Source organism: Chrysemys picta, chromosome 9 (genome assembly GCF_011386835.1).
Source record: "Chrysemys picta bellii isolate R12L10 chromosome 9, ASM1138683v2, whole genome shotgun sequence".
Classification (NCBI taxonomy): domain Eukaryota; kingdom Metazoa; phylum Chordata; order Testudines; family Emydidae; genus Chrysemys; species Chrysemys picta.
This window is the reverse complement of record NC_088799.1, coordinates 32,621,952-32,633,965: the sequence shown is the minus strand read 5'-3', so window position 1 is coordinate 32,633,965 and position 12,014 is coordinate 32,621,952. Positions and strand designations below refer to the sequence as shown.

Genomic DNA, 12,014 nt, shown 5'->3' with positions numbered 1-12,014 from the left:
GATTCAAGGCTCGTGGGTTGTGACAGGCTAGCTGCACCTCCTTCCCCTTTGTGGTCTCTCTGCATCCCCTGACGTGTCAAACCTCCTATCCTGGGATGGACTTTTGCAATTCTCCTATTCTTGGACTTGACCCTGGGCTACAGTGGCCTGCGTATCCACCATTCTTACCCTGCAGGTCTGACTGAGCTCAGGCACCTGCGGTTCTTCCCTTATGGAGTCTGTGACCACTGGTATACAGTGATCAGACTGCCTTCTTAAAACAAAAGTATGCGCAATAGGAACAAAGCTTTCAGATTAAATGTATTTTTAAATAAAACAGTCTACAAGCATGTCTATCTTACCTGAAGTCTTACTATCTTCTGATGGTAATCTAGGCAAGCCTAATATCTTCAAAAACTGTCTGTTCAACCCTGTGTCTCTGACTGGATCCCCCAAACAACTACCGTATCCTTTTCTTGAGAGGGTATCCTATTTTAAACTCTGGTTACCGTTTTGTTCCTTTCTTTTCATGGGGCTTTTCTTCCCATCAAAGCTAATAGTTTTGGCAATGTACCTTAACAACTCAAGTGTTTGCTGAGAGGTGGCTCCCTTGAGCCCCTCTTTTCTTTTTTTTTCTATTTTTTGGGCCAGCCCCATACTGAGTTAAACCAATATATTCATACAGCAAATATCCCAATAACCAGACCAACATTCAGTATTCATATGTAGCCCCAATCCGTCACACCTAATGTGGCAGTTGGGCTCTTGGGAATAATATTAGGGGAATGCATTCAACATCTGCTCAGATTTGAAATATGTTTTGTTTAACCAGAGCTTGCAAACTCACCTTTGGTGAGTTTATATAACAGCCACGTATCAACTGTTCCAAAGCAGCAGTTATTTTCATTGGCTGCTTGTTGTACCTGAAAACAAAAAAAAAACAAAACAAAAGTGTGTTCAGTGTGGATGTGAAGAAAGGGGTACATTTTTTCTCTCTCTCCCCCTTCCCTGTTTCCAAATATTTAATTGGGGGACAATAATATGCATGTCCCCAGAAAATAATTCTCTAATTGACAATATTTCCTCTGGGAAAGGGGTATTAATCACAGGAAGCTCTAGTGCCAGGCACTTTACAGTACCATTTCTCCTCTCCAGCACAGCAGATCAACCTCTATCCCCCGGCTGCCTGGTCTACACTACAAAGTTAGGTTAACATAAGCTGCCTTGCATCAACCTAGTTGTGTGCACGTGTACACTTAAATTTGTCTCCCAGCAACATAAGTATCCTGTTAGAGTAACATAGTAACACTACCTCCCTGAGTGGCATTTAGCCATGGTCGATGTACTAAGGTCGACGCAATGCTAGTGTAGACACTGTGTTACTTATATCGACCCGAACAGTCTTCCAGCAGCTGTCCCACAATGCTTGACACTGACCGCTCTGGTCACAACTGTGAATTTCACAGCCCAGGGGTCACAGAGACCAGAAGGCCCCCTTGCTTTTCAAAGCCCCGAGAATTTTTGAAATGCCTTTTCCTGATTGTCCAGCTTGACAAGCATACCTAGCAATTCCCCATTGTTGTGTGCAACTTACCAACTGACCACCAGCTACATGCTCCAGATACACTCCAGCTTTGTGTAGACAGGAGACATTGCATCTCCTGGGTCTGTGGGGAGAATAAGCTGTACAAGAACAGCTATGGACCAGTTGTATAAATGTGAACATCTGCAAATAGACTGCACTGGGGATGCTGGAGGAGGAGTATGACAGGGATCAGCAGCATTGCCGAGTGAAAGCATAGGAACTTCATTAGGCATACCAGAAGCCCAAGGAGGCCAACAGTCAATCCAGTTCAGAGCTGCGAACCTGTCACTTTCACAAAGAGCTGCTGCCAAACTTGGCGGAGACCTCGCTACTACCTAGCAGACCACCATGGATATCTCTAAGGAGCCCAGGTCACAAGCTCCTGCCATGAACAGCGAGGCTGAAGAGGTGGTAGATGAGGAAAAAGGAGGAGGATGGGGGACATGTGACTGGGAGGCAGGGTGCTGGGGGACTTCAGCAATGCTGCAAGCCAGGAGCTGTTTGAGACTCCACCACAGTCTAGTCAGGCCCGGCAGTCGAGCCTGATGCATGAGAAGGATCCTCGGGTAATTGTGTAAATATATTTCCCCTTATAGTGATTTCGCCCCCAACTTAACAGGGCATAGCTATTGGCTTTTCATTAATTTACTCATACAAGAAGAGGTAGCAGTATGAATAAAAAAAGGCAGCATTGTTATTTGCTTTTAATTCTGCTATAGAGTTAGGCCATGTGGAGCAGTTTGTTTATGCACATCAGAGATGTCCCTTGAATCCTCCTGAGAGAGCTCAATGAAATTTTTATGGAGGTACTCCTCTGACGAAGGTTTCTAGGGATGGCAGCCCTATTTCTTCCTTGCAATAGAATGTGTTCCCATGCCAGTCAGTGAGAACTTCAGCAGGTACCATTGCAGCACACTGGGTGGCAGCATATGGGCCCCTGATGGCTTCAGGACATCATTAGCAGCTGTGTTCTCTCTGCCTTTGTCACCCTCAGGACCGGAGTGAAATATCAGCTAAAATCACCACCGCTTGTGGAAAATGGTGTCAGTATTCAGTGCCATTGCCCTGTACTCGTAGTTTCATGCAACTGAGCAAGTCCCTCCTCATTTTCCTCACCCCATGTGAGTCATACTCACCAGGACTGGTGCCGAGAGCGGGGCCGTGCACAAGCACTTGGAAGCAGAAGACAATAAGCATGTCTTGTTTAAAACTGTAGGGGAGCAAGGGAAGGGAGTTCTGAATCTTAACTTTTGGTTTTTGATGTGACTGTACTGACTATACCTCGGTGTTTTATCTGCAGCTGCTGCCGTTTCGGCTTTGAATGGTTCCCCCTCCACACTCACAGAAAGCCTGGGCCAGATAAGGAAGAGGAAGAGGAGGACTCAGGATGACATGTTCAATGAGATCCTGTAAGCCAGTGCTGCATCAGACCATGAGCATCACCTGGAGGGTGAACACTGTAGACAGCCTGGAAAAGGAAAGAGCAGACAGGAAAAAGGTCCAGGATTCCAGGTAGAAAAAGGAGAGGGAGATGTACCAGGACGTAATGGGGCTCTCTAGCAGCAAAGCAGAGATGCTGCAGACTTTTGGGAACATATAGGTTCAACAATCCCAGGCTCACTTCCCTTTGCAGTCCATGGAGAACTCTATTATAGCACTTCACTACAACTACCTTCAGCATTCCATTTGGCTTCAGAGGCCACATCCCTACCCCTACCACTCCATCCAGGCGGAACATTAAGGACAACCATAGCTTCACATATACAACAACTGTGGCATTCACAGGACAGAGTATGTAGATAAAATGGATATGAATGTTCTTTCCCCTTGTTAAGTTCTGTTCAAATTAAAAATTATATTAATAGCTTTTAAATTGCACAGATTTTTCTTTGTACTGCTTTTGCACTGTTACTGAATATTATATTATGTATAAGATAATTAATCTTTATTAATTCACAACATACCCTGCAGAGTGCCTAGCAGTTCTGAAAGCACCCACTGACTTGGTACTGCAGAGTGTGATACAACTCATAGGATCAGTGACAAACACCACAAAATTAATAGGTGCTTTGATAGTGTTATTTTCACAGATGTACATCACACACCACACAATTCCGAACAGGCCCCAAAAGAGCATAGCCAGATAGAACACAGTACACCACAAAGCATTACTGTGGCTCACTGTTAAAGAGCTCTTTTAAAGCCTTCCTGAGTTGTATTGCTCTATGCTGAACTCATCTAATAGCCCTTGTGACTGGCTGTTCAAACTCGGCAGACAGTCGCTCTACCTTCGCCCTGCGTCCTGGCAGTAACTTTCCCCTTTTGTTTCACAAATATGATGCAGAACACAATAGGCAGGTATAATTATTGAGATTTTTTTTTCACTGAGACCCAATCTTGTGAGTAAACAACGCCAGCGTCCCTTCAGTGTACCAAAAGTGCATTCAACTGTCATTCTGCATCTGCTGAGTCTGTAGTTGAATCTTTCCTTGATGCTGCCTAGGTGGTCAGCATACAGCTTCATGAGCCAAGGGAGCAAGGAGTAGTTCAGTCCCCCAGGATCCCTACTGTCATTTCAACATTCCTAATGATAATCCGCCAGTTGGGAAAGAAAGTCCCTACTTGGAGCTTTCTGAACAGTCCTGTGTTCTTAAAGATGCAAACATCATGCATCTTCCCTGACCAGCCAACACTGATGTTGGTTAAGCATCCCTGGTGATTCACCAGAATTTGCATAACTATAGGAATGTAGCCCCTTTATGTTGATGTACTCTGTGGCAATGTGGTCTGGTGCCGAAATAGGGATATGACTGCCATCGTTGCTCCATTGCAGTTCAGGAACACCATTACCACAATCCTTCCACTATGTCCTGCACATTGCATAGGGTCACGGTCATGTGTAGCAGGAGACGAGTAATAGCCCTGCACACTTGCATGACAACACCCCCACAGAGTGATTTCCCAACTCCAAAATGATTTCCTGCTCATCGGTAGCAATCCAGCATTGCAACTTTCCACAGCGCAATTGCCATTGTCAGTGCAGCTCCACTTCTCCAGTCAGTGCAGCTCTTATTTTGGTGTACCTGTGCTGGAGAGCTAGGGCAAGCTTGGCGCACAGATCCAAGAACGTGACCTTGCGCATCTGAAAGTTCTGCAGTCACTGCTCACCATCCCAAGTCTGCATTACGATGTGATCCCACCAATGAGTACTCATTTCTTGGGCCCGGAAATGGTGCACCACCATCTGCAGCTGATCTATGAACGCCACCAGTACCTTGAATTGGTTCTCACTATGTCACATAGCAATCTGACCACACTGATTCGTTTTTTTTTATGGCTCTGCAAATAGAGGATAGTGCATCCTGTGTTTGCAACACTTATGACAATAGCGCAGAGCTGTGTAGGCTCCATGTTTCAGTCAAAAATGACAGACAGTGAGGAGGGCCATGCAGCTTTGTGGGATTTTTTTTAAAAGGTGTGAATATTATGGGATATAGATGACATTATGAGATGGAGATAGTTGCACACTGAGAAGTTGGACTCCTTGGTCCCAATCACTCCTGTGCAACTCAATTCTACCTCACCATGCAGTGCCAAAACTTTCCAAAAGACAGCACTGGACAGTGGCAGGTTGCAGAAGGAGATACCTACCCATGATGCACTCACTGTGCATCAATACAAACTCTCCTGATGAGTATGCACAGCGCCAACACAAGGAGCCAACTACGCATGTGCACAAGCGATATGCTAACTGTGGCGGCTTTATTTTGATGTAACTTGCATGGACCAAACTTTGTAGGGTAGATACGGCCTGCCCCTAAATGGCAGTTTTTGCTCCTGTGCACATACAGTTTTGTATGCTTTGTCACTGCCAAAGGGAGATTAGTTGCTCAGCCTTCTTTAGCAGTGGCACATAAGAGCCCTAATAGGGTAAACCTGGAGACTTTGAGGTGACTTTTAGTGGAGTTCGGAAATGAAGGCAGTGGAAGAGGAGATATGAAGAAGTGATAAAAAAGTGTTTTGTAGATATGAAAAAAATGCTAAAAGAAAAATAAGAATACCTAAAAAGATGTCCTTGTCAAAGGAAAGCAAATAGGGCTGTCCATTTTTGCTTCTTTATGTTATATAAAGAAAGCCTGAAAATTATTATTTCCCTACTTCCTTCTTTAAAACTAGAAATTCAGATTTTGCTTATCCTATTTTTCTTGAAAGACTCAAAGGACAACCAGAGAACTTGCAGAACGACCAACTTATTGAATTTAGTGAACTTATTGAAAAGGGAAATGCTTTTTTAAGTCAGAGCTTTGGGCTTTGTTTTGTTTTTTTGCTTTTTTAAATACCAATTACTAGGGAATTCTTGGGAGAAAATAGGTCTTTAACTGAAGACTCAGCACCCTCCAACTCTTTCAATAAGTCCTTATCTGAAAGAGCCAACAAGTCCACCAACAAATCCAGGGAAGACCATATTTTACATTCCTGATATTTCTATGTTAGAAAAAACAGGGTAATAGATTAAAAATAATAATAACTTTTAAAGTCTTTCTTATTCATTGTAAAACAAAAGCAAAAAACAAAGGACACCCCCCATTTCTCTTTTTAAAAAAATCTGAAAGTAAACACACTGATAAATTAAGTAAAGAGAAAGAAAAGGAAAAAGCCAAGTCAAGGAACGAAAACAGGAGACACAGTGAGCTCATTGTTCTTTAGAAGGTTTGATGCTAACACAATATAATTCACAGAAATGTTTAATTTTACATATCTGGAACTGACACTATACACCATTAGTCAAGCCTTTAAAATTACATAAGTAATTACTAAGTAAGTGGAGATCCTTTTTGTTGACCACTATGTTACTGATTTCTATAAATCTGTAAGTGTTGGGATAAGGCAGACTGGAAATGTAACATTGTCGAAGATAAAATACAAATATACCACATTGTTACACAATAAAGTGCAATTCACTTTAAAATAAATTACAATAAAAATTATGTTGTATAGTATTAAGATTAATAAATCAAAAAATACCAAACTAGCAATATGATTATGCTTTGTAGGACAGACTACTCATGTGAGTAATTACACACATGAACATGTGTTTGCGGGCTCATGGGAAAGTTTGTAAAAAGATACATAGATCATTAGCCAACATTAGTTTGTTCCAAGTAGATATGTTTGAGCGCTACATAATAGAAAACATTCTCTCTTTCCATTCCCTTTGAGAGAAGGAAATAAAGAAAGCAAAAACCAAGCAGATAACAATCAAGGAAAGTCACTATTGCTATTATGTACCAAGATTATTACTTTTTCCCCCCCAACAACTTTCTTACCTCAGTTATGTTTTGTAAAACCCAGGACAGCCTTAAAGAGACATGATGTGTTGTGAAAGTCAAAGAACTAGCAGTCACATATCGATCGTTCCGAGTAAAAAAGTGAAGTATTGTAGCAATAACGCGGATTACCTATTCCAAAAGAATAGAAGTTATTTAAATGTTTTTGACCGAACATTTGGTCTGATCTCTTTTAATCCTTTGGTCAAATAACATTTAAGGATAATGCACACAAATCCATCATACACTGACAGAATATCTCCTGGGCAAAAATGAATTCAGATATCCAGCAAATTCTTGTAGAAGATATTTATGTATTATCTCGGCACTTCATAAACTTAAATATAGATTCAAAAAAACTTAGGGGAAGGATTGTCTTAGTTGTATTTTACAGATAGATATTGAAACACAGAGGTTAAATGAATTGCCCAGTATTACAAAGCAGATCTCTGGCAAACCAGGGAATTTTACATCTTATTACGAAGGTGCCAGTAGTAGCTTTACAGGTAAGGTTGACTTCAATTTTTCCACATAAAGTAGGGACTAATCATCTTTGTTTTTAAGAACCCATATGCTCCAAATTTACAACCCATAATCAGAATAAAGAATTAATATTCTAAGTACAAAAATCTCAAAAACCATACCAACAAAATTAAATTCAGAGCCAAAATAATCATTTGCTAGCAATGTTAACATGTGACATATTAATAAAACAAGGAGATTCAAAGTTATACATTTACTAGATTTATAGGTAGATACAGAGTGTCAGTGTTTAATTTCTTTGCTTTTGTGTCCTGTCATTTTGTATGCTAACATTATTTTTTGTTTAAAATTGTAAACTACATGTAATGTCATTTACTGAAATTATGTATTGGGGCACTTGCAATATTTATCACACCTAATTTGGGTAAATGAAAACAAAAGCAGTATCTAAGCAGCATACTCAATGAGTAGCCTTACCTTCAATATGAGACACCTGTTCCAGGAATTTACGAGTTCAGCAGCTCTTAGGTCTTGCCAGCTTATGAAATTATGAAATGGTTTTCCTGTCTTCCTGAAAATCAGTAAGAAAATAGGATTTGAACCTTTCAATTTGAAGTTAAAGCAAATATATTGCTGAAAAACAAAATTATATTAAAGTGTTTGAAGAAAGAGAATGTTTGTTAGCAATAATTCCTAAAACAACTGCATAAATTTCTGGTGGATTTGAGAAATTAACAGGCACTTAGACACCATGGTGATGAGTGAAGTTCTTAGCCAGAACTGTAGCTCTGGAAAAAGAAAACACCACCACCACCACACTTTTGTAAAGCATAATCAAGAACAAATCAAAAGTTAGGCAGCCATAAAACTGTTTTGAATTGCTATAAATTCTATCTGTACAAATAGAGCAGGATGTGGCTTATGCTGACTGCTCTGAGGCAGGAGCTGGAGAGTCTGGGGATTTGAATATTGAACCGAACGAGAGTCAACTGTGATGTAGCAGTGAAGAAGGCTAATATCATTCTGGAGTGTATTAACAGGAGTGGCATATGTAAGACATGGGAGATAACTGTCCCGTTCTACTCAGCACTGATGAGCCCGCAGTTGGAGTACTGTGTCCAGTTCTGAGAGCCATACTTTAGGAAAGATGTGGACAAACTGGAGAAATTCCAGAGGACAGCAACAAAAATGATAAAAGTTTTAGAAAACATGACCTATGAGGAAAGATTAAAAAACCTGGACATGTTTAGTCTTGAGACAAAACGACTGAGGGGGGACCTGACAACAGTTTTCAAATATGTGAAGGGCTATCATAAAGGGGACATCCCTGAAGGTAGGACAAGTAGTAATGGGCTTAACCTGAAAGAAGGGCGATTTAGATTAGATATTAGGAAAAACTTCCCAACTATAAGGACAGTTAAGCTCTGGAATAGGCTTCCAAGGGAGGTAGTGGAATCCCCATCATTGGAGGTTTTTCAGAACAGGTTGGGCAAACACTTGGCAGGGACGGTCTAGGTTTACTTGGTCCTGCCTCAGCACAGGAGGCTGAGCTTGATGACTTTGAGGCCCCTTCCAGCCCTCCATTTTGATGATTCTATGATTTCCATTGTTTCTCCCCCTGCCCACCATATACGCTAGCTGTACTTGAAAGCCATGTTGGAGATTTGACATGTACAAATCTGTCAAATGCAGGTCAACTCTGAGTACCATGGGTGCAAAAAGTGAGAAAATGGAACAAAGAGTGAAGAAAAGGACAGACCAGACACAATAAAAATAGATGAGTAACAAACTGCTCTAGCTTAAAATAAAAATCCACAGCATCTGATCATGATGATGCCCCATAATAATGAACAAAATAAGCTGATTACGTAACATTTAGAACTTCTCCCTCACAGATTTAAGAAAATACAAGACTCTATTGAATTTACACCTTCTTCCAAAAGTGAAGTCAGATTATAAAAATCAGGTTCAACTTATTATCTGTATTATCATAGTGCCTAGAAGCACCAGGACCAGAATCTCATTGCTAAGTGCTGTGCAAACACAGAATAATAATAATAATAATAATAAAAAAGAGACAGTCCTTTCCCCAAAGAGTTTACAATCCAAGAGCTTGTCTACACTTAAAATGCTGCAGCAGCTGCACCACTGTAGAGCTTCAGTGAAGATGTTATCTACACCAATGGGTGGGGTTTGCCTGCCGGCATAGGTAATCCACCTCCCCAAGAGGCAGTAGCTAGGTCAATGGGGTTAGAGCTGAGTGATGTAGTTATACAGGAGTGTGGATTTTTCAGACCCAAGTGACATAGTTACACCAACCTAATTTCCTAGTGTAGACTAGACCTAGGTATGAGACGAGACAACAAATATAGATGGACAGATGGGGGAGTACAAGAAACAATGAGACAATACTGCTATGAAATACAGGATTCCAGAAAGCAAAATAAGAGTATGTATGTGGCTCAAATTCTTTGGTCAAAATTCAAATCATCAATGAAGTTGTACCCAGCACAGAGCACTTTAAATCAAGTCAATTTAAATCATCTGATTTTTTTTAATTCATTGATTAAAATCAGAGCTGCCTAGCCATGCCTCCGCCTAGAAACAGCAGGGACAGGCCGCCACTTCCAGAACAGCAGGGACAGGTCGCCCGAGGTGAGTGCCCCTGGATCCAGCACCGTGAAATCCCTCCTACACCCTAACCCCCTGCCCCAACCCCCCTCTTGCACCCAAACTCCCTCCCAGACCAACACCCCTTCCTGCGCCCCAACCCCCAGACCCGCACCTCCTCCTGAACTCCGAACCCCTCGTGGACATTCCTCCGCCTAGCAGCAGCAGGGATATGTCACCACTTCCAGGGAGCCACATGGAGCCAGGTAGGGAACCTGCCGGCCCCACGCTAAACGGACTATAAACCGGACTTTCTATGAAGATTAGAAATGCCAGTTTATAGAGCTTTCCGGGTCGGTACAGGGCCAGATAACACAGCTTTTATTGTAGAACTATTCAGGTGAGTAAAATTACATACTGTTTAAATGACAGGTTTCAGAGTAGCAGCCGTGTTAGTCTGTATCCGCAAAAAGAACAGGAGTACTTGTGGCACCTTAGAGACTAACAAATTTATTTGAGCATAAGCTTTCGTGGGCTACAGCCCACTTCATCGGATGCATAGAATGGAACACCCAGAAAGAAGGTATTTATACATACAGAGAATGTATAAATATGTATAAATACCTTCTTTCTGGGTGTTCCATTCTATGCATCCGATGAAGTGGGCTGTAGCCCACGAAAGCTTATGCTCAAATAAATTTGTTAGTCTCTAAGGTGCCACAAGTACTCCTGTTCTTTGTACTGTTTAAATGTTTGCAAGAATCAGGACATTAATTCTCAGTATTCTGGTTTTTTTTTATAAAAAAAACCTTATAGACTTATAGCAGTCTTGTAAACTGCAAATAAAAGACCCTACCAGTCGATGCTTAAAAAAAAAAAAGAAAGAAAAAATCAGCATTCGTAATTTAGCTAGTTAAAAAAATAATCTAAAGTTGCAAAAGCAAAAAGTTTAAAATTAGTTTGATAAAGCCATAATCTGATGGCCGATTAAAAGGGAATCCACTTTCCCAACGGCCATCCCAGAGACTTCTCAGAGAGAGCATGTAGACAATGGAGACTGCCTGACCAATAGGGGATGCCAGAACCCCACATCACAGCAGGGATCTTTTAAGCAGTTAGGAGAATGTATTAAAAGAGAAACGATGACATCATCCCTTGGCCTCTCTCCCTGCCCAACTGTACACCTGGAAGAATGTCTGGAGGACAAAAGACTTTCTACTGAAGGAGTTTGGTCCCAGGCTGGAAGGGTGGTCAGTCTGTGTATTGAGGAACTGTAAACCTGCTTGTAACATCTGTCAGGGTGAGAAAAGCTGTTCAATTCAACTCTTTCCTAGACTAAAAGTTTAGGATTTAGAACCTGTATTTACTTTTTATTTTCTTAAAAGAACTCTCTCTGACCTTTATGCCTACCACTTATCACTTACAGTCTATTTTTCTGTAGTTAATAAACTAAAGTGCTTGGGAAATCTACTCAGGTTACAAAGGCTAGTGCATTTCCACTTTCCTATGAAGAAGTGGTGAACTAAGTACTGAACTTACACTGGTCAGGCTGCTGACCAATACAAAATGGTACAGATCTGGGCTGCAAGACTGTGGAACCGGAGGGAATTTGCTGGAGCCTCTCTACTGATGGTTCATGAGGCTAGGAGATCATTCATGTAACTCAGTTGGGTGTGTCCCTGACTGTGGATGGCTGTGTAAGTGCAGTACCTGCCAGAGGTTTGTAGCTTCACATCAGTATCACAGTGTGAGAGGCAACCCAAGTTGGTGGGTTTGGAGAGCTCAGCAGTCCCCCAGTCCAGGCTCACCCCAGAGACCCTGTCACACACTGTTATTGTGAACTTTTTAATACACAGGTAACAATTTTCAAAAACAGGAGCCTGAAGTTAGGCTCATAGGCCTACATTTAGACAGCTACAGATGATTTTTTCAAAAGCACCTAAGTGACTTAGGAGCATATGTCTTATTGGCTTCAAACTGGTGGAGAACAGTCTGGTCAAAGTATTTCCACTTTTTAACTTGTGGAAGTT

The 12,014-nt window shown here is 41.4% G+C and overlaps 1 protein-coding gene across 2 annotated transcripts in view; it reads right to left on the bottom strand.

The window, feature by feature from the left end:
• The window catches only part of GK5 (glycerol kinase 5), a 90,352-nt gene that overhangs the window by 53,664 nt on the left and 24,674 nt on the right, over window positions 1-12,014 (bottom strand). For both annotated transcript variants that reach the window (XM_005303266.5, XM_042853640.2), the window contains exons 4-6: window positions 7,852-7,945; window positions 6,892-7,023; window positions 827-902 (exon numbers count right to left, since the gene is read on the bottom strand). In XM_005303266.5, coding sequence (XP_005303323.2) covers window positions 827-902; window positions 6,892-7,023; window positions 7,852-7,945 — 302 coding nt within the window. The remainder of the gene's footprint in view (window positions 1-826; window positions 903-6,891; window positions 7,024-7,851; window positions 7,946-12,014) is intronic.